The sequence below is a fragment of the Mytilus galloprovincialis genome, chromosome 13, assembly GCF_965363235.1.
Source record: "Mytilus galloprovincialis chromosome 13, xbMytGall1.hap1.1, whole genome shotgun sequence".
In the NCBI taxonomy this organism is placed as follows: Eukaryota; Metazoa; Mollusca; class Bivalvia; order Mytilida; family Mytilidae; genus Mytilus; species Mytilus galloprovincialis.
Window position 1 is genome coordinate 5,926,073 of NC_134850.1, and position 27,100 is coordinate 5,953,172.

At 34.1% G+C, this 27,100-nt stretch overlaps 1 protein-coding gene across 2 annotated transcripts; it reads right to left on the minus strand.

Annotated features, from left to right (window-relative positions):
* Positions 1 to 4,510: 4,510 nt before the first annotated feature.
* Positions 4,511 to 27,022, minus strand: LOC143057624 (uncharacterized). 2 transcript variants are annotated; one of them, XM_076230966.1, is made up of 12 exons: positions 26,458 to 27,022; positions 17,901 to 18,089; positions 16,914 to 16,997; positions 16,070 to 16,150; positions 15,218 to 15,458; positions 13,788 to 13,888; positions 13,149 to 13,248; positions 12,324 to 12,422; positions 11,226 to 11,352; positions 9,325 to 9,399; positions 6,105 to 7,985; positions 4,511 to 5,138 (listed from the first exon to the last, which is right to left on the minus strand). In XM_076230966.1, the coding sequence occupies exons 1-12, from the start codon at positions 26,997 to 26,999 to the stop codon at positions 4,978 to 4,980; spliced, it is 3,681 nt and encodes a 1,226-aa protein (XP_076087081.1). In that variant the 5' UTR covers positions 27,000 to 27,022; the 3' UTR covers positions 4,511 to 4,977. The 2 variants fall into 2 exon arrangements, with proteins under 2 accessions (XP_076087081.1, XP_076087083.1); XM_076230968.1 differs by lacking the exons at positions 15,218 to 15,458; positions 16,070 to 16,150; positions 16,914 to 16,997; positions 17,901 to 18,089; positions 26,458 to 27,022 and adding an exon at positions 14,792 to 14,898.
* Positions 27,023 to 27,100: the final 78 nt, after the last annotated feature.

Here is a 27,100-nt window from a genome sequence, read left to right on the forward strand (position 1 = left end):
TATATAAACAAAACGAGAAACGAGAAACACGTATATATTACATAAACAAACGACAACTACTGTACATCAGATTCCTGACTTAGGACAGGTGCAAACATTTGCAGCGGGATTAAACGTTTTAATGGATCCAAACCTTCTCCCTTTTTCTGAAACAATAGCATAACATCACAACAAAGAAAAACATACGATAAAATATCAATTGGCAGACTTAACTCAATCAAAAAACGTATGATTAAACAATGAACGAATAAATTTGATCTGCGATGTCTGAATACAAATGCACAGTTAATTGTTTGTCTGTTTGTCTTTTTCATTTTTAGCCATGGTATTGTCAGTTTATTTTAGATTTATGAGTTTGACTGTCCCTTTGGTAGAGCCGGAACCAGACCCTCAACCACCTTGTAAATCAGAATAAGACGGAGGCTATGTCTTCTTTAGTACAAAGCCTCTACACTGTCCAAGACTTCTACAGTGTCCTCCGCGACAGCACACGGTAACTAGGTATATTGACCTAGGCATTATCTGTAGAGGATCTCGGAGCAACAAGGGCCCTAGAAATGCAGTCTGTTGGCCCACCGGCGTGTGGACATGCACTTGCACTCATTGGCCTTGTCCAAGCTATGGGTTAAATAGTATCACTGTGTTGTGATTGGATTTTTGAATCAAAGGCTATGAAAGTAAATCCAGACAGAAAATCCGGGTAGATGGAACTCGTTAGCAACAGCAATCGTCTAAGGGATGTAACCCCTAACCGAAAAGCTACAGGTACTCTGCATTTGCCGGTCTCAAGCACGGATGAGAAAGGGAGGAGAGTTATGCATAGGGCCAGCTCCTCTATCATGTAAAAAAAACCTACGCTACGGAAACCTCACTAGTAAATCAAAATAACTTCACCGGTACTAAAGGAGACATTATTCATCAGTTCTATACAGTAGGCAAACGTCGCAAATAGTCTTACTGATGACGTTACGCTGTCTGGTAGGTCATTGATGTGGTACAGGAACAGGATTGGTCCCAAGACTTTTCCCCAGGGGACCCCAGTCAACTGTTGTTTCGCCAGATGATTCGCCTTCCACGATGGTTCGGATTAATCTTGCAGTTAGGAAGTTCTTAAGCCATTTGTGTGTGTTTCTTTTAATTCCATATTGATCTAACTTATGTAATAATTTTTATGTGTGGTACTGTGTCAAGAGCTATTGAGAAATCTAATATGCCTACGTCGATTTGATGGTAGTTATGAGTTGGGTTTCACATGAGTATCCTGACCTGAAGCCGTGGTTTAAATTGGTTAGGATTTTGTTTTTTCCAGATGTTTTATGATGTGCCTGCAAACGATGTGTTCTAGAATTTTGCTGATGACAGATGTTAAGGATAAAGGTCCGTAGTTTTCTGCTAGATGTTTCTATATATCATATTTATTTTTCGTTCATTATTTTATTCTTAAATCAGGCCATTTGCTTTCTTGATTGAAATGTTTAACATTTGTCATTTCGGGGGTCTTTTATGACTGACAATGCGTTATTAGGGGATTTATACCTTGATGAAGGTCGTGTTGTATGTCATTTGGTCTGGGTAGGAGAGTTGTTCTTATTGTTTATATTCAATGAAGAAGACATACATTATTTAAAACTGGTAGCAATAAAATTCTTCCATACACCACATATAGTTGGCCTACTGCTTTAATATATTATTTGAGAAACATACCTTTGATCCATGAAATAAAGTCAAGATCAGGTGAACCCTGTCTAACTGACATTTACCCATATACCAAATATCCCAATATAAACATTTAGGTCCCAGTTTAAATAAACGAATAAAGACACATGGTAGCAGCATAAAACTATGTATGAAATGCCTCTGCAAAAGTGAATTAATTTTTAAGAATAAAAGTCAAATGCCAATTATTGAAATGTAATCGCTGTACATGCATACTCATTGTTGAATATGAAGTCACCGTACATGCACTGTATAGCATAAACATCACATACTAAACAGACCATTGGCATAATTATTCATTACAGCAATATCAAAATGTATGCACCTAGTATAGTTGACCCAATGCTTTTAGTACTTGAAAAACAGTCCAAAACACAAAAGCTTACATTAACCTATGAACAATGAAAATGAGGTCAAGGTCAGATTAAGCCAGCCAGACTGACATATTCCAAATGCAATCCTTCAATACACCACATATAGTTGGCCTACTGCTTTAATATAGTATTTGAGAAACATACCTTAACACTTAACTTTAACTTTGATATTTTTATCCATGAAATAAAGTCAAGGTCAGGTGAACCCTGTCCGACTGACATGTAGATGTGCAAGGAACCCATATACCAAATATGGTTATCCAATAACTCATAAGGGAGAAATTCACATGACAAATACTCAGTTTTTTCCCAAGCAGTTGCTGAACCATGAAAATGAGGACAAGGACATTTGACATAAGAAAGACAGAAACTGCATACAAGATATGAAGCATCTCGGGGTTCTACCTTCTGATATATAAAGCTTTTAACAAATATAGTTTATGCCACAGCTGAATAGTAAAACATATGCCTGGCATACTGCTACTTATGTTGTAGGCGACACAAAAACAACATATTATTATTCCAGTACTTGTTTCCAATGTCTTCAAATTCTAACTAGTTTTCTTTAACCTATGAACTTTTGCCCAAACCACGAAAGTTGATACCCAATGAAATTACTTTCACAGTATACTATGCTAGCTTTGAAACATTCTTTTTATTATATATACATGTTGGTGGTTGAACTTCAGAGATTATATTGAAGTAAAATTGCTGCGTTGAAGACCTTATTGGTGGCTTTGGACTGATTCATGCTCTTTGGTCGTTTTTTTTTTAACCATTCCCTGTTTTCATTCTCAATTCTCTCTTGTACATTTAATGTGTTTCCAATAACACTTTGTTTTTGGCATCATGTATATCAATCAGCATCATCTTACTTCTTCCTTTCGACACAATAGGATGTATTTTAATTAAAGTTAGGTACTGTGGATTCATTATTTTTCTTTGGATACACATTTTAAGCAGTTTCATCGGTACAGGAAAATCCAATCTAATTAAAAACCGATCTCTCAAAGCTCCCGTTTCTGATATGTCGCGTGGGAGATCTAATGAAACCCACTTTGAGGTCACATGTGAGTGACCTCGTAGGTGTGTCTTGTTCGACCAATGAAAATGAGTCTTCGACGATCTTGAAAGTTCATCGTGAGGTAAAGGGATGCAACTCTTTTTATTTACGAAGATATCGTCAGTCCAAATAATCCATAAACTTTTTTGATTGGCTTATTAATAGGTCGTCAACTCATTTGCATATCATTATAAATTCATAACTTCATGTTCACTCACATGTGACCTCAAAGCAGGTTTCTTTAGATCTCCCACGTGACATATCAGAAACAGGAGCGTTGAGAGATTGGTTTTTAATTAGATTGAAGGAAAACCACGAAATCAGCGAATTACAAATGTTCCGTAGAAATAAACAAGAAATCAAGTATCCACAAATTTGGAAGCTTTCTTCAATTGACTAAAATTAGTACCCACGAAAAATAAATAAATCTATGGTAATATTTTCTCCAGTCAGAACAATAATAACGGATGAAATTACAACAAACAGTACTAACAGCTTCATTTTATTTAATCATGATTGTGTTTATAAACTACAAAATATTACTTTTTGTCAAGTACTTGTACAAAAACTTCCTGATGTAAAAATAAAATATACCATGATTATGTAATATTGTTGAAGATGTTTCCGTTGTTTATTAATGATCCCTAAATTTCATATATTATATAGAATTTCATTGAAAGTGCCGCCTTTTTCATAGTTATTCCAAGCATTTCATTCATCTTGTATGCAATACTCTTTATAAAATTCACATCTAAAACCAGTGGAAAATTTAATTAAGCTCTCACAATGTATTTGTAAATGAAACAGCAATCTTACAGTACACACATTTAGAGGTCACCATGCAATCTACAGTAAACAACAGTATCCATACCTCAAGTCAAACTCCTAATTGCCAAATTCACATAAATCTATATAATTAAGAGCAACAAAAAAAAAAAGATCATCATCCTCCATTTTTGTAGCACAAAAACTGGTAACAATTATAATATCTGAACACTGTTCTCCTGTGTGATTACAAATTAATAAGTACAAATGCAACATATCATTTAATACCATACATATAAAGTTCACAATAAATAAATATACCCTAATATTTAAATTAGAAAAGGCACTAGTACAAAAAAAATGCATGTGGTATGATTGCCAATAAGTGACACCAGATTCCTTTTTAATTAGAAAATGAAATTCAAATTAAAAACCATTAACATATTTAAGTTCTTCTCTAGGTGTAGTAAGACATTTGATTCCTTTTTCAGCCAAACAAAAATCTAAATATTATTATACACTTTTATGCTTTTGAGGAATATTTAATCATTCTGAATAACTTCAAAACTAAAATTTCTGAGACAGAGAAATTTGTCTTAAATATGTCCTTCTGTATAAATGCATACATGCATAACAAAATTTGATCAATAGCCCTTTTAACCATATCTCTAGATCTGCAAAGCCTGACAAAACAATTTGACCTTAATACAATTAGCTAACCTGCATAGGTCTATGAGCAAATAAGAGTTCTCTCCTAGACATTGGAAGTTTCAATTCATCATAGACCTGATATATGCGAGACATTCAGACAATTTTAACAGAGATGGAGAAAGACTTTGGCCAATTGTCCATTGGACACTTACACCATGTTACACACTGTTATCTTATACATGATTATTAATGTCAATATCCTGTTAAAACAATCGTTACTGTTCTCAACTGTCACTTTATCTAGGACATATATCTCTTTGATTATTTGAGCTACCATGTTTCTCCAAATTCTTTTTTAAACTAGAGATCACCATGGTAACCTATGGTAATATTAATAGTTTTTTGAGATCAACGTCCTCGGATACCTCTCCTCCCCCTTCGAGCTACTCTTGGCTTTGGTACACTTCCTGTACCCCCTACACTAAACATGTTAGGTGTAGCTCCTCCTGTTGGTGTCCCGAAGACAGGTGTGGCCATTCCAGTTGGAGTTACGAAGCTTGCATTGGCACCTAGAAATGAAGCAAGGAAAAATCAATAGGGAAATACTTGGCAGTTAAATTCTCAAGTACATTGTATTAGAGCTGATTTAAGGTGGTACCCAACACTTTAACTAAAATTAATTTGGCTCGTTTAATTTTCTTAAAATTTTTACAAAGTATTTACTTTGACCCTTTTACAAAAATATAAAAAATTCAAAACATTTGAACCAATCGTTTTATCAGAAAAATTACACTGGTTATATAGCAGTTTGTCAAACACTTATTTTGATCATTGAGAAGCTTAATATTCCCTTAACAACACAACGTAATTACAACATTTAGCTGATTTTACAGAGTTATCTCCCTGTAGTGTTAGGTACCACCTTAAGTTGAATTAGTTTATAGCTATTATTATTTCTTCTATGTTGATGTGTTAAGAGTCCTGGGGCAATTATTACATGCATATCAGGACTAGAACATGTTACCTTAATTATTTTGTACCAGACCAACAAGCTGATCTGGATTTTAAAAGTACTCGTTAACAAGCCTGTTGTTTAGAGGTTGTTGTTGGTTCATGTCTGCCATTTGTGTTATTTTTAAAAAAAATTTGTTTATCAATTTATTGAATTGTTTCACATTTTCATGTCTTTTAAAGCTGACTGTGATATGGGTGTTTCTCATTGTTGAAGACTGTAAGGTTGCCAAAAATTGCTTATATCCATTTCTTTGAAGTTTAGTAGATATTTGTCTCAAAATATATTAAGCATAAAATAAAAATTCGTTGAATACTAATTTTCATGGGTTTCATGGGTTAAGGTAAACCATGAATTCAAATAGTCAACGAAATTACAAATTTATTAGAGGCTTTACATGCAGAGATTTGAAAAACGACAAAATCAAATATCGACGAAAATGCAAGTTTTCCTCAATCCACAAAAACTGATATCCATGAAAATAAATGAATCCACAGTAGCAGCATGTAAAAGATAAACTTACTGAAATTATAACCTCCTCCTCCTCCTCCTCCTGTGTTTGATGGAGTTGTTGAGGCTGAGAAATCAAATCCTTCTCCAACTTTATTGTTTGGAGTAGAGGGTACTCCACTCGAAGATGCAAAATTATAGGCTGAATTAGCAGCTGGCTGAGTTGTTTTTGCTGGTGTTCCAAAAGCAAAGTTTCCAGAACCGCTTGCCTGTGTACTAGAAGTCCCAAAAGTATTGGAGGCTTGGCCAAATGAGAATCCTGAAGTACCTCCGAAACCACTGGCTGTTGTTTTGGTAGTAGTTCCAAATGACGTACCCCCTTGACCAAAGGTTAGTCCTGATGTTGTACTACCTTGACCAAAGGTTGGTCCTGCTGTTGTACTCCCTTGACCAAAGGTTGGTCCTGCTGTTGTACTCCCTTGACCAAAGGTTGGTCCTGCTGTTGTACTCCCTTGACCAAAGGTTGGTCCTGATGTTGTACTCCCTTGACCAAAGGTTGCTCCTGATGGTCCAAATGTTGATTTTGGTACTGAACTTTGGCCAAATGGTACAGCGGTACCGAATCCAGTGACTGATGAAGTTGTCCCGAAGCTAGATGTACCTTGACCAAAAGAACTTGCTGTTGTGGTAGTTTGACCAAACATATTTGTTGTTCCCTGACCAAATGTGGTGCTTGCAGTGGTGGCAGAGAACCCAGGCTGTGTAGGTGCAGCTCCAAATCCTGCTGTCCCAAATTGTTTAGCACTAGAAGCACTCGTTTGTCCAAAACCAGATGTCCCTTGACTTCCAAAAGATGGAGTGCTTGCTCCAAAGTTAAACCCTCCTCCTGAGGGAGCAGTAGAAGTAGCTTGTCCAAAGGAAGATGGTGTGCCTCCAAATCCTGGAGTTGTTGTGGCAGTAGATCCTCCAGGCCCAAAGGTTGAAACACCTGCATTAGGCTGACTTCCAAACATAGCAGGCTGTGTTGTTGGCTGCTGAGCAGGTGTTTGATTATTAAACGATTTAAAGTTGAATGTTGATGCTGTTGGATTAGTGCCGGTAGAATTTGTTGTGGTAGTGGCATTAGTAGATGGCTGCATACCAAATGAAGCCGCTGTAGATTGAGGTTGTGCAGCACCAAATGAAAGTGTTGATGATCCATATGCAGGTGGGGGCTGAGATCCAAATGGTTGTGAGGCTTGAGTTTGGGCTCCAAAACCTGGAGCACCTTGTTGTGTTCCAAATACTGATGCTGTCTGCCCTGTCCCAGGAGCACCAGAGGCAGAGGTGGCAGAACCAAAATTAAAACCTGATGGTGTTGGTGTAGCCAAAGGAGCAGTAATAACATTTGTGGTGAAACCGTAGGATGGTGGTGCCTTTGTCGTCACAGTAGGAGTGGCCGTAGATGTGGCTCCAAAACCTGGAACAGAAGACAACCCAGCTGGCTGAGATCCAAAATTAAATCCAGATTGTAAAGGTGTAGAAGAAGCTGGAGTAACAGTTGTTCCAAAATTTAATCCTGATGGTGCACTTGTTCCTTGTGTTGTACTCAATCCAAATGGAGGTACTGCTGATTTAGGAGCACCACTTGCAGAAACTGCTGAAGCAGCCGAGAATCCAGTAGAAAGAGCCATCCCTGCTGATGTTACAGTAGTAGTATTTCCTCCAGCACTACTATTAATTCCTCCAATAGGGGATGACCCTGACATTAAACCACCCTGTGTTGTTGTTTTGAGTGGACTAGAACTTTTGACAGTAGCAAATTTAAACATCATTGGATTGGAACCTGCATCCGTGGTTACAGAGCTTGTAGAAGTAGATGATGGTATGGGTCCAGTTGAGGTCAAGGACAAACCAGCCGAAGATACAGTAGAGGCTGCTGTTGTTACTAAAGCTGATGTCTGAAACCCTGAAACTAAAATGAAAGAAAATTAAATAAATATAATTTGAAAGGTGCTGGATGTCAATTTTTGTATATAAATTTCACTTTTTGACCATGGATCAGATAATACTATAATCTCTTTTATACTGTAACTAGTTCTTTTTGACCTTGGATCAGATAATACTATAATCTCTTTTATACTGTAACTAGTTGTATTCAATTCCTAAATACAGTAACACAGCTATATCATGTATATGTTGTGCAATGTCAATTTCATCATTGAACATTTTCTGTAATCAGGGGATCATTCAAGCATTAAAATAAGTTTAGAATATGTGTTACAATTTAATTTGCATTATAAAAACAACATAAGGTCAATGTTATAAAAATATAAACTTTTTCATAATCAGCATTTAACTGGGTAGGAGTTGGTAAAACCTCACCCTTCCCCATTTTCTCAGCCACATACAAAACAAGTTTATATTTTTCTGATATTGACCAAATGTTGTATATATCTCTAGGATTACTATTACTAACATTAAGGACTAGGATTGGAATTTGATCGCTGTTCAAATTAGAAGAAACATGAATCTGTGTTCACTGACAAAGTTCCTCACTTGGGATAAAACATAAACATACAGTCTATGTTGAATAAGAAAATGTTATACAGTGTGGATGTTGTAATTGTCAGATTGTATGGTTACTTCTAAATGTACATATTGTCATGGACTGTAGTGTGACTTCTAAATTTTTATTTTATCAAATAATTTACAGTGACCTGTTATGTTGTACTGTTATACCACTGTCCCAGGTTAGGTGGAGGATTGGGATCCCATTAACATGTTTAACCCCACCACATTATGTATGAATGTGCCTGTCCCAAGTCAGGAGCCTGTAATTCAGTGGTTGTCGTTTGTTTATGTGTTACATATTTGTTTTTCGTTCATTTTTTTATATAAGTAAGGCCATTAGTTTTCTTGTTTGAATTGTTTTACATTGTCATTTCGGGGCCTTTAATAGCTGACTATGCTGTATGAGTTTTGCTCATTGTTGAAGGCCATACACTGACCTATAATTGTTAATTTCTGTGTCATTTTGGTCTCTTGTGGACAGTTGTTTCATTGGCAATCAAACCACATCTTCTTTTTTTATATCTATATGTATATATTGCCATGGATTGTAATGTGACCTCTATAAATGTTTATTTTATCAAAGAATTTACAGTGACCTCTAAATGTATATAATGTCATGGATTGTAATGTGACCTCTATTCTTATTTAGTTGTGGCCTCATTGATACATATCCCACATCTCATTTTATACATACATGTACTAATTGGAAAAATTACAACAAAATAGACATGTGAGCTCACCCTGTGCAATTGTAGGTGGCACTGTTTCACTGGCTTTGACTGAGGTTCCAAATGCTGTTGAATTTTTGCTTGCCTCTATAAATATAACACAAGTAATAAAATTGTAGTAAAAATGTTGATAAGACTCCTGACAAAGAAAGCAAATATTCTCTAGTCAGAAACTCATGCAATGAATTGATTTGTCTTTATTCATGAAACAGAATAAGAAGAATTAAATAATTAGGATACCTGAATATGGACTCATTGAAAAAAAAAAGTAAAAACACAAAAATACTGAACTCCGAGGAAAATTCAAAAAGGAAAATCAAAAATCAAAAGGCAAAATCAAAAGTCCAAACACATCAAACGAATGGATAACAACTGTCATATTCCTGACTTGGTACAGGCATTTTCTAATGTAGAAAATGGTGGATTGAACCTGGTTTTATAGCTAGCTAAACCTCTCACTTGTATGACAGTCGCATCAAATAAAATGACACACAGCAGTTGCTTTTGTAAAACAGACATAATTTATCAGCTGAGAATTAATTGAAATGCATTGAAGATATTTTAAAAATGTCCAGGCAAATAAACTGATGTGTTTAAAATTATACATGTACTTCTTAACTTGATTTAAATTACGAGAATCTTTAAATGTATTCACAGCTTATGTTATATTATATTTCAAGGCTGCATTCTATTTTTTTACACTAAAAACAATCATGTGTCTTCCACTATCAGTACACAGTGCTGGATTTAGAAAAAAAACAGATATTTTGTCAATCCATGTTTATAAAAAGTAAGTAACAAAAATACTGAACTTCAAAACAGAAAGTCCTTAACCCTTTCACCGATTGCTGCCCAGACAGAAGCTACTCTGAGACGATGGCTTCCCTGGCTACTATTGCTCAAGTGGGAGATCTTCATAATAAATGTCAATAAAAACTTGTTTGTAGTTATTTGTTTATTTATTTCATTCACTAACACCATGTTCACAGTTTTATTCATGTTTTGATAATTTTTTCCTCATAAAATATTCAAATTTTCAAATTTTCGGCATTATTTAGGTGAAATTCTCCAAATTCTGCTCTTTTACCCCAAATCGTAATTTTTTAACCCAAAGCAAACTTTTGAAAAATTTTATGAGGCTGTACAAATTCCTCACACTGAACGATGTCCATTCCAAGTGTTTTGTACATAAAACGACATTTTATGTCAAAAAAGTATACTAGTTTGGCTTCAATTCTTCCATATTCTTTCAAAAAAAATGTTCCCTCATTTCAAATTCTCGTAAATTCCGTAAATTTCGTCTGATTTTGACACGGTTCTTAACAAATGGAAGCCCCATGTTTACACGTTCATCCGGGTATTCATCAAAGAAAGATAACTCATGTTTGCACTGTTTTGAGCGGGAAACATAAAAGATGTATTCCGATCCCGGTAAAACGGGACTCATCGTCAGTTGTCTGAAGCGTGAATCCCGGTAAACCGGGACTCATCGGCTAAAGGGTTAATCAAATGGCAAAATCAAAAGCGCAAACATATCAAACAAGTGGATAACAACTGTCATATTCCTGACTTGGTACAGGCATTTTCTTATGTAGAAAATTGAGGATTATGTGGGGCATACAAATTGTTGACCTTGCAGGCAGACATTCCAGTCAAATTGTCAACAAACCACCTTACAGGTTGCTTCAATAAACTTCAAAATACTCAAAATTTGGTATCGAACATGACTGAATATTTGCATATGGTAATTTTCAAAAAGTGTTTCATTTTGTGACCTTGACCTTAAAGACATTCAAACCCTATTCCTAAGACCCCTTTTTGTGGTGGGCAACAAAAATGTCAGGTATCCGTTTACACGGACAAACAGAACAAGCAGACAGATTCCTTGATCCCTTTAAAACAGATGGCTTTACCTTTTTCCTTTTCTTTCTCAGTCTCAGCCTGATGGATACCTTCTAGCATGTCTTGAACTCTCTTCTTTTCAGCACCCATATCATTTTCATAGTCTTCCATACTAGCTATAACATTAGCATGTGGTACCTGCATACAGAAAACAAGGCATATTACTAAGGGCTATTCCATAAAAAAATGTATTGGAGGATTGGAAGGCACATTGTATTTATAATACATGGGTGATGGGTATCAGAGCAACTTTTCACACTATTATGCACTATAATTCTCAATTACAATTGTCTGGGTGGTGGGTGTTGACAAAAACTGCCTTCCAACCCGTCCATACATTTTTTTCTGGAATAGCCCTAATAATCATTTACATACATACAAGACAGAGTTTTTACTAATATAATCTACCTGTAATTGCAAGTCTATGATTTCTTTTGTTGTCTAATTTACTTGAGTAAATCAACACCAAAAATCTTAAAATTTTGTAGATTCAAAAAGTAATTTCCCCTTCCACCATATAAAAATTTGAAGAATCAATGAGTGACACATAAAAATCCTCCCTCACATATCTGCTGATTTTTCACAATCTACATGGGGGATTTTAAGTGCAAGACGACCTAATACTCCTCTTATATTGTCATAAGTCAGTCTTCACGTTTAACCACAAGTCCTACAGCATTGGCTTGTGAAATGGCTTTCAGGTTTGTTAAGTTCTTCTCTACATGCCAATATAATCCAACTTAAATTTTCAAGTGTTCATAATCTACAACTTTAATGTTTAAATGAGTAACTGCCTTTTAACTCATGGAATGCCTGTGTTGAGGTCTTCATTTATAAAATAATTACTTTTCAAAATTCAGGTCAATACCTCTTATGGGGGATATCCCCCATAAATGTTGATAGTTGGCAGGTCTTCCCTCATAAGTATGCAGTCAAATACTACAGTTCCAAGTTTTACTTTTGACACTATAGAACAAGAACTGATAAAATTTGGTTTTAATTGAAGCAGGATTCTAATTTTCCATGCAGATTCAAAACTTCTCCAAAAAAAGAGAAGTCATTTCTTTGAATACTCCTGAAGTATCTTTAGCCATGCTATATGATCCTACCTTCTGGAAACTTTTATTGAGCCCTGAGTATAAAGATGTCTGCCTCTTTCTGGCCGAGAAGCTTTGGTTGAGCGTTACCATCTTTGGTTTATCTACAGTCTGAAATTAAAGATGGCCAATATTGATTATTTCTATTGACACCAAATGTTTTGAATAAAAGCTCAACATAGACAAACATTTTCGGTGAAAAGAGCACATGCTAAAAAAAATAATGAACATTTCAACTTGAATCAACTGACATAAACAAGGGGGGATAGGACCTTTATCAAGACTCCGGGATCGGGTGTTATTAAGCTCGGGATTTCGGGATTGACCCTTTCGGGATCTGGGAATTCTTTTTTTTAAGCCGGGATTTCATGTTTTTAAGGTCGGGATTTCGGGATCAGGACCCCTCCTACCCTCCCTCATTAACCATATAGGATTATGTGGGTTTATTATTATTTGTTGAAAAGGTACCACTTTTAGTGGATATCTTCGGAAAAGGTAAACCACAAATTTGAGTGTACCATTTAATATTCTGCAGGTTTGTTGTTTCATACCATATCTCCTTTTTTTAAATTGTGTTTAGAATTCATCTTTACCAAAAAATCAAATATCTATGAAAATACAAAAATACAAATGGTATCCATGAAAATGAATAAATGAATCCACAGTAGTATAGAAATGGACCTACATAATATTGCATAGTATAAATAACCAGTTTGTTTAACTGAGACTGAGACAGTCAACTTAGACAGGGGTAGGTAATTTTGTGAAATGAAAAACTACAGAACTGTAAACTGACTTTGTTTACAATGTTTGACAATCAAGTTTATTCAAACTTACCACAGAAGAATCGAGTGATGTGTCCTTGATTGGTGTATCTGTTTCTTTAGAGGGTGTGTCATCAACACCTTCTGTTGTTGATATTATAACTGTGTCAGATCTGTCAACAAGAATAGCACATAAACGACTCACAACCAAAATTTAAAACCTGTGTCTTGGGATACTAGAGTATTGTGTATGAGTTTCATAAAAATTAAGTTAGTGTGCAAACAAAAAAATGCAATTTTTCTAATTTACAACAGGGCATAACTCTAGAACAATAACTGGCTCACAACTCATATTTCAATTCCTATTCCAAATTTGCAAAAACTGACTGACCGAATTCAAATTTGGTTTGCTAGTTTTCGTTCTTTCCATTGTCAAAATATTGGTTTCATAAATCTTGAACCTTATATAAAAATAAGCAGTTATCAAAGTGAAAATCATGAAAATGATTTTGATAAAAAAAAGTATCAAAAAGTGATGATCATCAAGTATAAATACTATCCCATTTGAAATCCATGAACTTGGCATGAAGCCTATAATATTGGTTATGAGCAACTACTTTCCACTGAACAGTGTTATACTCTCATTTAGGCCCCTTCTGAACACGAAAATAAAAAAGTTTTGTGTACAGAAATGAAAGATTGTGTAGCTTACCTGTCTAGTGATATTTTTTCTGTTATGTCTTTCTTTGCCAGTTTGGATATAGACGGATTATTTTCTTTGCCATTTGTTGATACTTTTCTTTTAACTTGAACCTGAAAGAAAACATAGGTTACAAAGGTGAAAGTGACACCAATTTGAACTTGATCTCTGAGTTTGGTGGTAAGAAGCATTAGTCTCATAAAATTTGGTTGAGGCAAAGTGAAAAATAAGTACGGAAACATTTTTATTTTACAAAATGAATTAAGGTGAAAGTGAGACCACATAAATTCAAAACCTGATGTGTGTTTGGTTGGAATAAGCTTTGTTTATTAGTTTCATAAAATATGGTTAAGGCAAACTAAAGTGAGAGAATGGAAACCAATTGTTAGTTATTTTTGAACTGATCTTTTTGAGTTGAGCCATTAAATTTTTTTTTACAGTTCTTATGTTCACTGTCTTGGGTTAGGGGAGGGTTATGCGCCAACAAACATGTTTAACCCACCATTCTTTAGGTCAGTAAGCTATAGATGAATAGTTGTCGTTAGTTCCTGTTTGTCATATTTGATATCGTAAATTGTTTTGTTACAAATAATGCCATCAGTTTTCTCATTTGAGTGGTTTTACTTTTTCTTATGTCTGGGCTTTTTATAGCAGATAATAAGTTGCTTTCATTTATGTGATTTGGTGTCTAGTGAATAGTTGTCTCATTGGAAATCATACCATATCTCATTAGTTTATATAAGATGGTCATAATGATCTTGTGATTTCTTTTTACCCATAATGCACTGCATGAAAAACTTACTTCCTTTTCTGCTACCCTCTGACTAGAACTTGAGGAACTGAGTATAGAATTAACAAGTCCATCTTTTCTTAACATTTTACCCATAATACACTGCATGAAAAACTTACTTTCTTTTCTTCTACCCTCTGACTAGAACTTAAGGAACTGAGTATAGAATTAACAAGTCCATCTTTTCTTAACATTTTACCCATAATACACTGCATGAAAAACTTACTTCCTTTTCTGCTACCCTCTGACTAGAACTTAAGGAACTGAGTATAGAATTAACAAGTCCATCTTTTCTTAACATTTTACCCATAATACACTGCATGAAAAACTTACTTTCTTTTCTGCTACCCTCTGACTAGAACTTAAGGAACTGAGTATAGAATTAACAAGTCCATCTTTTCTTAACATTTTACCCATAATACACTGCATGAAAAACTTACTTTCTTTTCTTCTACCCTCTGACTAGAACTTAAGGAACTGAGTATAGAATTAACAAGTCCATCTTTATTAACATTTTACCCATAATACACTGCATGAAAAACTTACTTCATTTTCTGCTACCCTCTGACTAGAACTTAAGGAACTGAATATAAATTAACAAGTCCATCTTTTCTTAACATTTTACCCATAATACACTGCATGAAAAACTTACTTCCTTTTCTGCTACCCTCTGACTAGAACTTAAGGAACTGAGTATAGAATTAACACGTCCATCTTTCCTTAACTTTTTAGCACTGCAGGAATCGTCCCAGTCGTCAATGTGAGCTGACCTCTTTAACGTGGGTGTTTCTAGGCGAGGTATTGTATAACCTGATGACGACAGGTCAGGCAGACTATCAGGCAATGGTGGCAAAGATGAGGTTGAGGAGTTTGATTGTTGACTGTCTTGTCGTCTAGAAAATCAAAACCAGATTATGTTCAGTGAACTCAACAAGTATTGCAGTATATAATTGACGGCTCTGATATATGTTTTAATACAAATCATACATTGAGCAAAGAAAATGGGTAACTAGTTATTAATTCTAAAAATCATTAGTTGTCAAATCATATGCTACAATAAATGGGTTTTTATAGATTTTTTGAAAAATAATAAATGAGCACCAAAGAATATCAAGATGTTATTGTAAGAGCAATCTAACACTCTATTCAATTGTCATCAGTCAAAAAAAAATTGGTAATTTTCTAAGAACATCAACTTTCTGAAATTCTTGTGGAACATTGGTCTACCAATAAAAAGTTGCAATACACAAATTTTAAATGGATTCCTCTAACCTTTAGAATTAGGAATATATTATATTTCTTTAATGAAGTTCCAACCAAGTAAATACCACTTTGATCAGATCAGGAACTATCTTAACATGTTGAAAAGGGTGAAAAAGCAAGATAATCAAAATGATCACCTGATTAATGGACTTAGATCTCAGTTTTCCATTCATCATAATCATGGCAAGTCAATCACATTTAAAGAAGGAACAGGAATAAACAATCAACAACACATACATACCTTCTTTTTGCCTGCTGTACTGGGTAATCTGTGTAGGAGGTATCAAGGTCATGGTCATATCCTCCATAACTTCTCTTCAAACTGAAATAGGGTTACAATATTTTATTCAGAAATATATATTGTGGATTCATTATTATTCGTAGGATACCAATTTTCATGGATTTTGTGGGTAAAAGTGAACCATGAAATTAAATGTTCAATGGAAGCCAAATTTTCTATAGGCTTGTATGCAATCTTTAAAAACCACGAAATTAAATACAAACGAATATGTAAGTTTTTCATAATCCACGAAAATAAGTAAATCCACAGTAATAAGTATCCTAGCCCAATAAAAGGAGGCACATTTCCAGTCGTCTTACCGGAAAGTTCGGTTCAAAGGAAAATAAATCCATATCAGAGTTTGCGAAAAGTGGTGGTCCTCGGGATTTTACCACCAAAATTTTGCATAGGACTGACACAATTCTAGTATTTTTCAATAGAATTAATAGTGAGGACCAGCAGATTTTCTTCAAGGACCACCAGGGGAAAAAAGATTTCGTGAACTCTGCCATATCAATGCAAATAATGAACTATTGGAAAAGGTTATAAGGATTAAGATAACATAAATTTACAGTAAATTCTGGATTCTTTTAGATGTTTTGATTAATCATGTTAATGCTAAAATTTCAACAGCATAGGTTGAAGGAAAAAATCTATAAAATAACAAATTTTCATTGCATTGATTATATGTTTGACTTATTGTTTTAAATGAATAAAAAGACCTTTTTTCACCCTGAATATCAATATTTATGTTAAAGCATGTTTTTCTTTACAACATTAGTGAGAACACACTTTGCTAGTTTACCTTTTTTCTTTTAAAGCTTGTATAACAGCTTGAGTATCTGGTGTCCTCCTTGAATCAGTACTACTTGTTTGTATATGAAATAATCTGAAAAAAATAACAATTTTTCTTCTATATTTATTAACACTAAAACTGAGGTGAGTTTTGTTTTTATGAAATGATTAATTGGTTATTGGTGTTTAATGCCATTATCAGCCATTTCAATCTGACAAATGAACTTTGATCAATTAACAAGATAATCTATAATAATAGATGTAATGAAAAGCAAAATTTAAATTTCCAACTGGATATCAGTTGGTCAGCTATTTCCTTGTGTACATTTTTTTTTTAAACAATGGAAGTTTAGTTTTCCATCTTCATTCCTGAAAGGTTTTCTAATTTAAAAACATAGAAATCACTGGTGGGTGTTATATGTTGCAAGGATATCATACATGTATAACAGCTCCAATCGGCTACTATTTTGTGATACATGTATACATGGTATATGTGTGTGTTTGTTCCTTTAATGTGAATCAACATTTAAGTTTTGACTAATTTAAACTTTACTTTCAATTCTTTAATTAAAAATAGTGTTATTAGCGTTTGTTTATAATCTCTTGTTTATTCTAAGGATATATGAAACTTTAAAAAAAAATGTGTCCTCAGTACACAAATGCCCCACTCGCACTATCATTTTCTATGTTCAATGGACCGTGAAATTGGGGTAAAATCTCTAATTTGGCATTAAAATTAGAAAGATCATATCATAGGGAACATGTGTACCAAGTTTGAAGTCGATTGGACTTCAACTTCATCAAAAACTACCTCGACCAAAAACTTTAACCTGAAGCGGGACAGACGGACGAACGGACGAACGAACAGACGGACGGACGAACGGACGCACAGACCAGAAAACATAATGCCCCTCTACTATCGTAGGTGGGGCATAAAAAAAGAAGGCCAACCTGATTATTACACACTATACCTAATTTCATTCTTATAATATCCTACCTTGGACTTGACAATTTATGTGGCTCTGGTGGAGCAATCCTTACTACATTGGAACTCCTTACTGATGGTGATTTCTGGTGACCTAAATATGACCTTTCTCGCTTTATAAGTCTAACTGCCGGAACAAATCCTGGTGATGCTTGTGAAGGATAGTTTTGGTAAGATGGAGGAACAACTGAATTTTCCTGTCTGAAAATAAACATTTAAAACTAATTACTGTAAATGCTGAAATTATTGAGATGTTTTTAATAATGCAAAAAAAAAAAAAAGCGACTGGGTTACTATCCCAAAAATTTAATCTCACATTTAATAAAAATTTATAAGATTAAATCGCAACCAGATGCTCTGCAGGGCGTAGCTTTATACGACCGCAGAAGTTGAACCCTGAATGGTTGGGGCAAGTATGGACACAACATTCAAGCTGGATTCAGCTCTAAATTTGGATTGTGATTAAATAGTTGACACAGCATAGGTTTCTGACACAGAATGAATGTGTTCTAATGAACTTAAAATTTTTGTTTTCTCTTAGAGCAATTCACTATGCTGTTGAATATTAATCCTCTCAAAAAAATGTTTGAAGAAATTTTCTTTTTTATTTATGAAATTTCAAATGAGAACCAGGTGCTCCGCAGGGCGTAGCTTTATACGACCGCAGAGGTCGAACCCTGAACAGTTGGGGCAAGTATGGACAAAACATTCAAGCATGATACAGCTCTGAATTTGGATTGTGATCAAATTTTTGACATTACATGTTTTTTTTTTACACAAAACAAATGCCAAGATTTTACAAATCAATTAAAGATTTCTTCTTCAAACTTTTTAAATCTAAAATTAAATAGTTGACACAGCATAGGTTTCTGACACAGAATGAATGTGGTCTAATGAACTTAAAAGGTTTTTTTGCCTTTGAGCAAATCACTATGCTGTTGAATATTAATCCTCTCAAAAAAATGTTTGAAGAAATTTTCTTTTTATTTATGAAATCTGAAATGAGAAAAATTTAACCCCCCCCCCCTTTTTTTCACATCCCCGTTTCCCTTTTTCAAAACTGATATCAATTCAAATTTCTAATGGAGTTTGCAACAATAACTACTCATTTAAATACATCATAAAATATTAAGATGTAAAAAAAACTGCTTGTTATCACTGAATGGTAAAGATTATTTAAATTTATCAGTTGGTAGTAAAAAGTGTATATACATTGTATATTGTATATAACAAAGATTTAAGTTGATTCTGGACAAAGAAAGATAACTCCAATTAAAAAAAATTCTTGCTATTGCACAAATAGAATATTTCTTGCTTACTATTCTGGACAAAGAAAGATAACTCTAATTAAAAAAAATTTGCTATTTCACAATATTGTGCAATTAGATATTTCTTGCCATTGCACAATACTGTGCAATTGAAAAGACTTGCTATTGCACAATACTTAATATAATAATTTTAGATCCTGATTTGGACCAACTTGAAAACTGGGCCCATAATCAAAAATCTAAGTACATGTTTTAGATTCAGCATATCAAAGAGGCCCAAGAATTCAATTTTTGTTAAAATCAAACAGTTTAATTTTGGACCCTTTGGACTTTAATGTAGAATTTGAAATTTGAAAACAGGACCAAAAATGAAGAATCTACATACACAGTTAGATTTGGCATATCAAAGAACCCCAAGGATTCAATTTTTGATGAAATCAAACAAAGTTTAATTTTGGACCCTTTGGACCTTAATGTAGACCAATTTGAAAACTGGACCAAAAAAACTTCAATAATCAAGAATCTAAGTACATTTTTAGATTCAACATATCAAAGAACCCAACCGATTCATTTTTTGTCAAAATCAAACTAAGTTTAATTTTGGACCCTTTGGACCTTAATGTAGACCAATTTGAAAACATGACCAAAAGTTGAGAATCTACATATACAGTTAGATTCGGCATATCAAAGAACCCCAATTATTCAATTTTGATGAAATCAAACAAAGTTTAATTTTGGACCCTTTGGGCCCCTTTTTCCTAAACTGTTGGGACCAAAACTCCCAAAATCAATACCAACCTTCCTTTTATGGTCATAAGCCTTGTGTTTAAATTTCATAGATTTGTATTTACTTATACTAACATTATAGTGCGAAAACCAAGAAAAATGCTTATTTGGGTCCCTTTTTGGCCCCTAATTCCTAATCTGTTGGGTCCTAAACTCCCGAAATAAATACCAACCTTCCTTTTGTGGTCATAAACATTGTGTTTAAATTTCATAGATTTCCATTTACTTAACCTAAGGTTATTGTGCAAAAACCAAGAAAAATGCTTATTTGGGCCCTTTATTGGCCCCTTATTCCTAAACTATTGAAACCAAAACTCCCAAAATCAATCCCAATCTTTCTTTTGTGGTCATAAACCTTGTGTCAAAATTTCATAGATTTCTATTAACTTAAACTAAAGTTATGGTGCGAAAACCAAGAAAATGCTTATTTGGGCCCTTTTTGGCCCCTTATTCCTAAAATGTTGGGACCAAAACTCCCAAAATCAATACCAACCTTCCTTTTATGGTCATAAACCTTGTGTTAAAATTTCATAGATTTCTATTCACTTTTACTAAAGTTAGAGTGCGAAAACTAAAAGTATTCGGACGCCGGACGACGACAACGACGCCGACGCCGACGCCAACGTGATAGCAATATACGACGAAAATTTTTTCAAAATTTGCGGTCGTATAAAAATTGAACCCAATTTTTTTAATCACATCCCCCTTTCCCTTATTCCAAAACTAATCTCAATTAAAATTTCTAATGGAGTTTGCAACAATAACTACTCATTTAAATACATCATAAAATATTAAGATGTAAAAAAAACTGCTTGTTATCACTGAATGGTAAAGATTATTTTAATTTATCAGTTGGTAGTAAAAAGTGAATATACATTGTATATTGTATATAACAAAGATTTAAGTTGATTCTGGACAAAGAAAGATAACTCCAATTAAAAAAAAAATCTTGCTATTGCACAATATTTTGCAATTAGATATTTCTTGCTTACTATTCTGGACAAAGAAAGATAACTCTAATTAAAAAAAAATTGCTATTTCACAATATTGTGCAATTAGATATTTCTTGCCATTGCGCAATACTGTGCAATTGAAAAGACTTGCTATTGCACAATACTTAATATAATAATTTTAGATCCTGATTTGGACCAACTTGAAAACTGGGCCCATAATAAAAAATCTAAGTACATTTTTGGATTCAGCATATCAAAGAACCCCAAGATTTCAATTTTTGTTAAAATCAGACTAAGTTTAATTTTGGACCCTTTGGACTTTAGTGTAGACCAATTTGAAAACAGGACCAAAATTGAAGAATCTACATACACAGTTAGATTTGGCATATCAAAGAACCCCATTTATTCAATTTTTGATGAAATCAAACAAAGTTTAATTTTGGACCCCGATTTGGACCAACTTGAAAACTGGGCCAATAATCAAGAATCTAAGTACATTTTTAGATTCAGCATATCAAAGAACCTAACTGATTCATTTTTTGTCAAAAACAAACTAAGTTTAATTTTGGACCATTTGGACCTTAATGTAGACCAATTTGAAAACGGGACCAAAAGTTAAGAATCTACATACACAGTCATGACAGTTAGATTCGGCATATCAAAGAACCCCTATTATTCAATTTTGATGAAATCAAACAAAGTTTAATTTTGGACCCTTTGGGCCCTTTATTATGTTGGGACCAAAACTCCCAAAATCAATACCAACCTTCCTTTTATGGTCATAAACCTTGTGTTTAAATTTCATAGATTTCTATTTACTTAAACTAAAGTTATTGTGCGAAAACCAAGAATAATGCTTATTTGGGCCCTTTTTTGTCCCCTAATTCCTAAACTGTTGAAACCAAAACTCCCAAAATCAATCCCAACCGTTCTTTTGTGGTCATAAACCTTGTGTCAAAATTTCATAGATTTCTATTAACTTAAACTAAAGTTATAGTGCGAAAACCAAGAAAATGCTTATTTGGGCCCTTTTTGGCCCCTAATTCCTAAAATGTTGGGACCAAAACTCCCAAAATCAATCCCAACCTTCCTTTTGTGGTCATAAACCTTGTGTTAAAATTGCATAGATTTCCATTAACTTTTACTAAAGTTAGAGTGCGAAAACTAAAAGTATTCGGACAGCGACGACGACGACGACGACGCCAACGTAATAGCAATATACGACGAAATTTTTTCAAATTTTGCGGTCGTATAAAAATTAAAATTGTGTTCTAATCACTATAATAAATACACGCAATAAATTCTGAATTTACAGTAGTATACAGTAAGCATGGTTATAAAGAAATTTATTTTCTAAACCCATAAGATGGATGACCACTTGTCTTTTCCTGAAAAATATTACTGATTAATTGTTTGTGTTGAACGTAACATTCAGCACTCTCTACACATACATCTACATACATGTAATACTCTTTAACTTCAATATGTTGAAGATTACAAGAATGCACAAACTAGGGAAAAAATAAAAAATCTGATCATATATACAATATTTTCAAAAACGTTTTCATGGCAACCCAACAGTTCTTGAAAATAAGTCACATGCCAGTCATTTGGGTTGACATTGATTAAGATTTCGTCAGTCTAATCTTTTACTTGGCATTTTGCAACATTATTTTCAACTTTTTTGTAGTTTCAATGTAAAATTGCAATTTACAGAAAGACTTGAACCTATAAAGAATTCATTTAGAGCATCATTTTACTAGATTCCTTTTTAATCAGACATTATTGGGTCTTTGCCTGCCCACACTTTTGAGATGTAAATACAGAAGATGGACTGGAGTCACTGGACATATTGTCATTTGATTGTACATGTATTAAGGTTCATCATAACAAATGGACAAATATGGCCGTATTTTCACCTCAAAAACTACTCTGTGTACAGACTTACCTGTGCTGTTTGGAAAGTTTTGATGCCTAGCATCCACTAGATATATAAAAGTTAAATGCATTTTGTGTTTAAGAAAGATAAAATCTTTCTTGGTTTTTGATGGGCATTTTTTTCCTTTCTGCAGAAGGTGCAAAAATAAACAAACACCTGAATTACTTTTATACCATGTATACTGTCCACTCACTGACTCAGATAAACTCTTTAACTCACCTATAGTTGTGAAGATACCTGGTGTCCATGTCAATTAAGGACAATGAAAACAATACAAACCGGTATTTTACCTGAGGAAGCATCTCATAGTTGTACCACAACTTAGTCAATTTTCACACCTTTTGCATGAAGGAAAAAAAATGCCCTTCAAAATCCAAAAGAGATTTTATCTTTCTGAAACACAAAATGCATTTAACTGTATTATATCTAGTGGATGCTAGGCATTAAAACTTTTCCAACTTTACAGGTAAGTCTAGATCTGTATGAGTAATTTTTGGCATGTAAATACAGCCATATTTGTCCGTTTGTTATGATGAACCTTAACTTCCAAAAATTGGTTAAAGACATGATAGACAAGCCTTTTGCAGTTACAAATCATCATCACACAAGTTAATAATTGAAATTAGAAGATACATAAATATGTCTAGAAATATATAATCTGTCATGTCTGTTGTAAATGTAAAAAAATAAGAATTGGGAAAAAAAAGATTTTATATTAAAATGTGACTAATACCACAATGACGGAACATAAGTGTTTTCTATCATTTTCATATCTTATAAAGTTGGGAAAAAATATCCAGTTAACCGAGGCAGTGTTATCCCATGGCCCATATCATGCATATGACATTGTAGTCCGAGATTACTCTGACGTCCAACGGCTGTTTTGCAAGACAAGCTGGGGCCGTGGGACGTCAGAGCTCGTCCCATATCAAAAACTAAAAGTGGATATTTGCCCACCCAAAATAGATGCGCTGCTTCGTCGCTTCTGGTGCCGACTAGTGGCCTTGGAATTATATAAATTGGGCATCAGTCTGTTCATTTTTCATTTATCTCTTCATTTATGTAAGTTTCACCTACCTGCCAACCTTTATTTTCTCATAATTAGACTGTTTTCACAGTGACCCATCGATTTCGGCATTTTGACTTTCACTTTCAAATGGACGTCAAGTTACGAGAGAGTTCGTGGTCTCGAGACTCAAAATATGCAAATATTTATATTTTTCTACCTCCTTCATAGGAGATCGATGTTTAACATTTAGGTTACAAGGAAGTAATTATTTACATAGGCGACAATGGTAGCCTTATTTGGTCCTGCCTTTTCACTATCAAAGATCCATTAAAAAAAATTTCAAATTCTGAATTATCAACACCTTTGGGTGTAATTGCAATGGTCAAACACATATGGTGCCGCAGCTTTTTTGATAGAAAAATGGCATTTTTTAAGGGTACTCAACGGTTCCGGAATTTTCGAAATAGTATGAATGAAGAACACCCCATGCTTAATTTGGCACAGAAAATCTTGCTAGTCTTAGAGAGTTTTCTCTAAATTTCTCGCTATTTCTACACCAATGGCCAACACTCATTTCTCACTATTTCAATTTTAATTTCTAATTACCAAGGCAGCAGAAAATAAATTTACTTCTACCTATTATCTTGGATGTAAAATCTAGGTGGCGCCAGCGATCTATATTTACTTCCTTTTAACCTATACTGACACATATTGAAATAAAATCGGACAACCTTTACGTTAGTCGATTACTATATACTACTGCTGCTTAAGTTCAAAATTTTGGATTAAAGAGACAATTATTCACCATTTAAAATGACTTTCTTTACAGGTACCCCCCTTTACAGAAAACGTTACTTTTTACAGACTTGGGGCCATTGACCAGCTCATTTTGACTGTTTGGTTATATTTAAAACGCGGTTTTTGATTAATGAAGTTCGATTGGGGTCTATTAAAGACTTAAGGCTGATGATTTAATAACTGTGTCCAAATTATATGTCTTTATCGCGAATATATGGACACCGTTGCATAAGAGTCAAAATATTTTATGAAATAGACTATAAAACTGCTGAAACTAAGAATTCATCATTGCTGTTATGTGTTTTATATGAATTGTGTTCAGAATATTCAATTCGACGATACTAAGGAGGAACATGTATAGCCTTTGATTTTTTACCTAATTTTTAATATTTTACGGTCATTTTGGCACATTTTAGCCATTAAAAATACAAAAAAATCGCTAATATAAGCAAAAATAAGCCCCCCTTTTTTTAGATATGCATAAATACATTCAGTGTTATCGAGGTTGAGGAGAAATTATTAAAGACAGAGTCCTTGACAGAATTCTCGTTTTTACAGTAGATCGATGAACCCTACCCCTGAGACAGAAGAACAAAAAAAACAGTAAAAATTTGATATAGACTATAGTTTCACGGCGATCAGTAATTTTCTTCTGATATAGTTAATCACTTAGTACCTTATTAATTTACCGATCCAATTTCTAAAATATCTCGAAAAATACAGTGATGCGCCAGAAATCGTCATTTTGCTTTAGGTTACAAGGAAGTAATTATTTACATAGGCGACAATGGTAGCCTTATTTGGTCCTGCCTTTTCACTATCAAAGATCCATTAAAAAAAATTTCGAATTCTGAATTATCAACACCTTTGGGTGTAATTGCAATGGTCAAACACATATGGTGCCGCAGCTTTTTTGATAGAAAAATGGCATTTTTTAAGGGTACTCAACGGTTCCGGAATTTTCGAAATAGTATGAATGAAGAACACCCCATGCTTAATTTGGCACAGAAAATCTTGCTAGTCTTAGAGAGTTTTCTCTAAATTTCTCGCTATTTCTACACCAATGGCCAACACTCATTTTTCACTATTTCAATTTTAATTTCTAATTACCAAGGCAGCAGAAAATAAATTTACTTCTACCTATTATCTTGGATGTAAAATCTAGGTGGCGCCAGCGATCTATATTTACTTCCTTTTAACCTTTAGAAGCCAACAACGATTTTTCACCTCCTTTACAGGAGATCGGTATGAAGCATTTTAGTTCCGACCACGTTACAATCGGAAGCTCTCGGACATTTAGATAACTTGCATCGTAAATGAACGAGGTGTTACATTATGGTCATTTGCATAAATCATCACTGTTTTCTCGTGGTCACGTGATAATCTTTGAAAATGAAAGGCAAAATGCCGAAATCGATGGGGCTCTGTGAAAACTGTCTAATTATGAGAAAATAAAGGTGTGCATGTAGGTGAAACTTACATGAATGGAGAGATAAATGAAAAATGAACAGATTGATGCCCGATTTATATAATTCCAAGTCCGCAATAGTCGGCACCAGAAGTGACGAAGCAGCGCATATATTTTGGGTGGGCAATATCCACTTTTTGATATGGGACGAGCTCTGACGTCCCACGGCCCCAGCTTGTCTGGCAAAACAGCCGTTGGACGTCAGAGTAATCTCGGACTAATGACATTGCAGTCTGGCAGCACCTTTAAAATGGTTTGTTTGATCTCTAAGTGCCTTTATTGGCAACTGTTTGATAATACTAGCAAAATTCTCTTTCATGGCAGCACCTGTCTCGTACTATTAATTACCTTGGTGAGTATTCTGATACCCCAAGTGCTCTTTTGATCGATGGTAAAAATGGTGCTGGAGATCTTGAATGACCATTTGTTGATGAAATGGACAAGTTGCCATCCGAGCGCTCTTGAAAAGAGCATGAACTGTTTAACAATGACGTCCGGAGATATGGAGACGGAGATGAAAAAGTTTGACTTCTGTTAAAATTTGATGTTTTTTGTCGATTTGGGCCTGGTGTCAGTTTGACTGTGGATGGCATTTCTGCTTCACAATTTGCATTAAAAAACTGTTTGAATGATGGATCGTAAATGTTCTTCTTGTTGCTTAATTTTATTTTAGTTTTCTTTTCATGTGAGAATGGTTTCGTCTTTTTCAATTTAAATGCTGTTGATTTTTGAGTATTTGTACTTTTCCAGGAGCCGTTTACGACATTCGAGCCCCATATGACAGCAACTGCTAAAACTGTGAGTAAAACAATACTTTTAAAACTTAAATATAACAATATCACAGACGATAGCAATAAAAGAATAAGATAAAAGGGCTTAAAATTATTCATTTTTGTCCATCTCGGTGTTAAAAGATTTTCTCATGCCGGCCACTTTCGGTTTGGAGATTAATGAATGCTTCCAGTTGTCGGAACTTTAAATAGATTTTCAA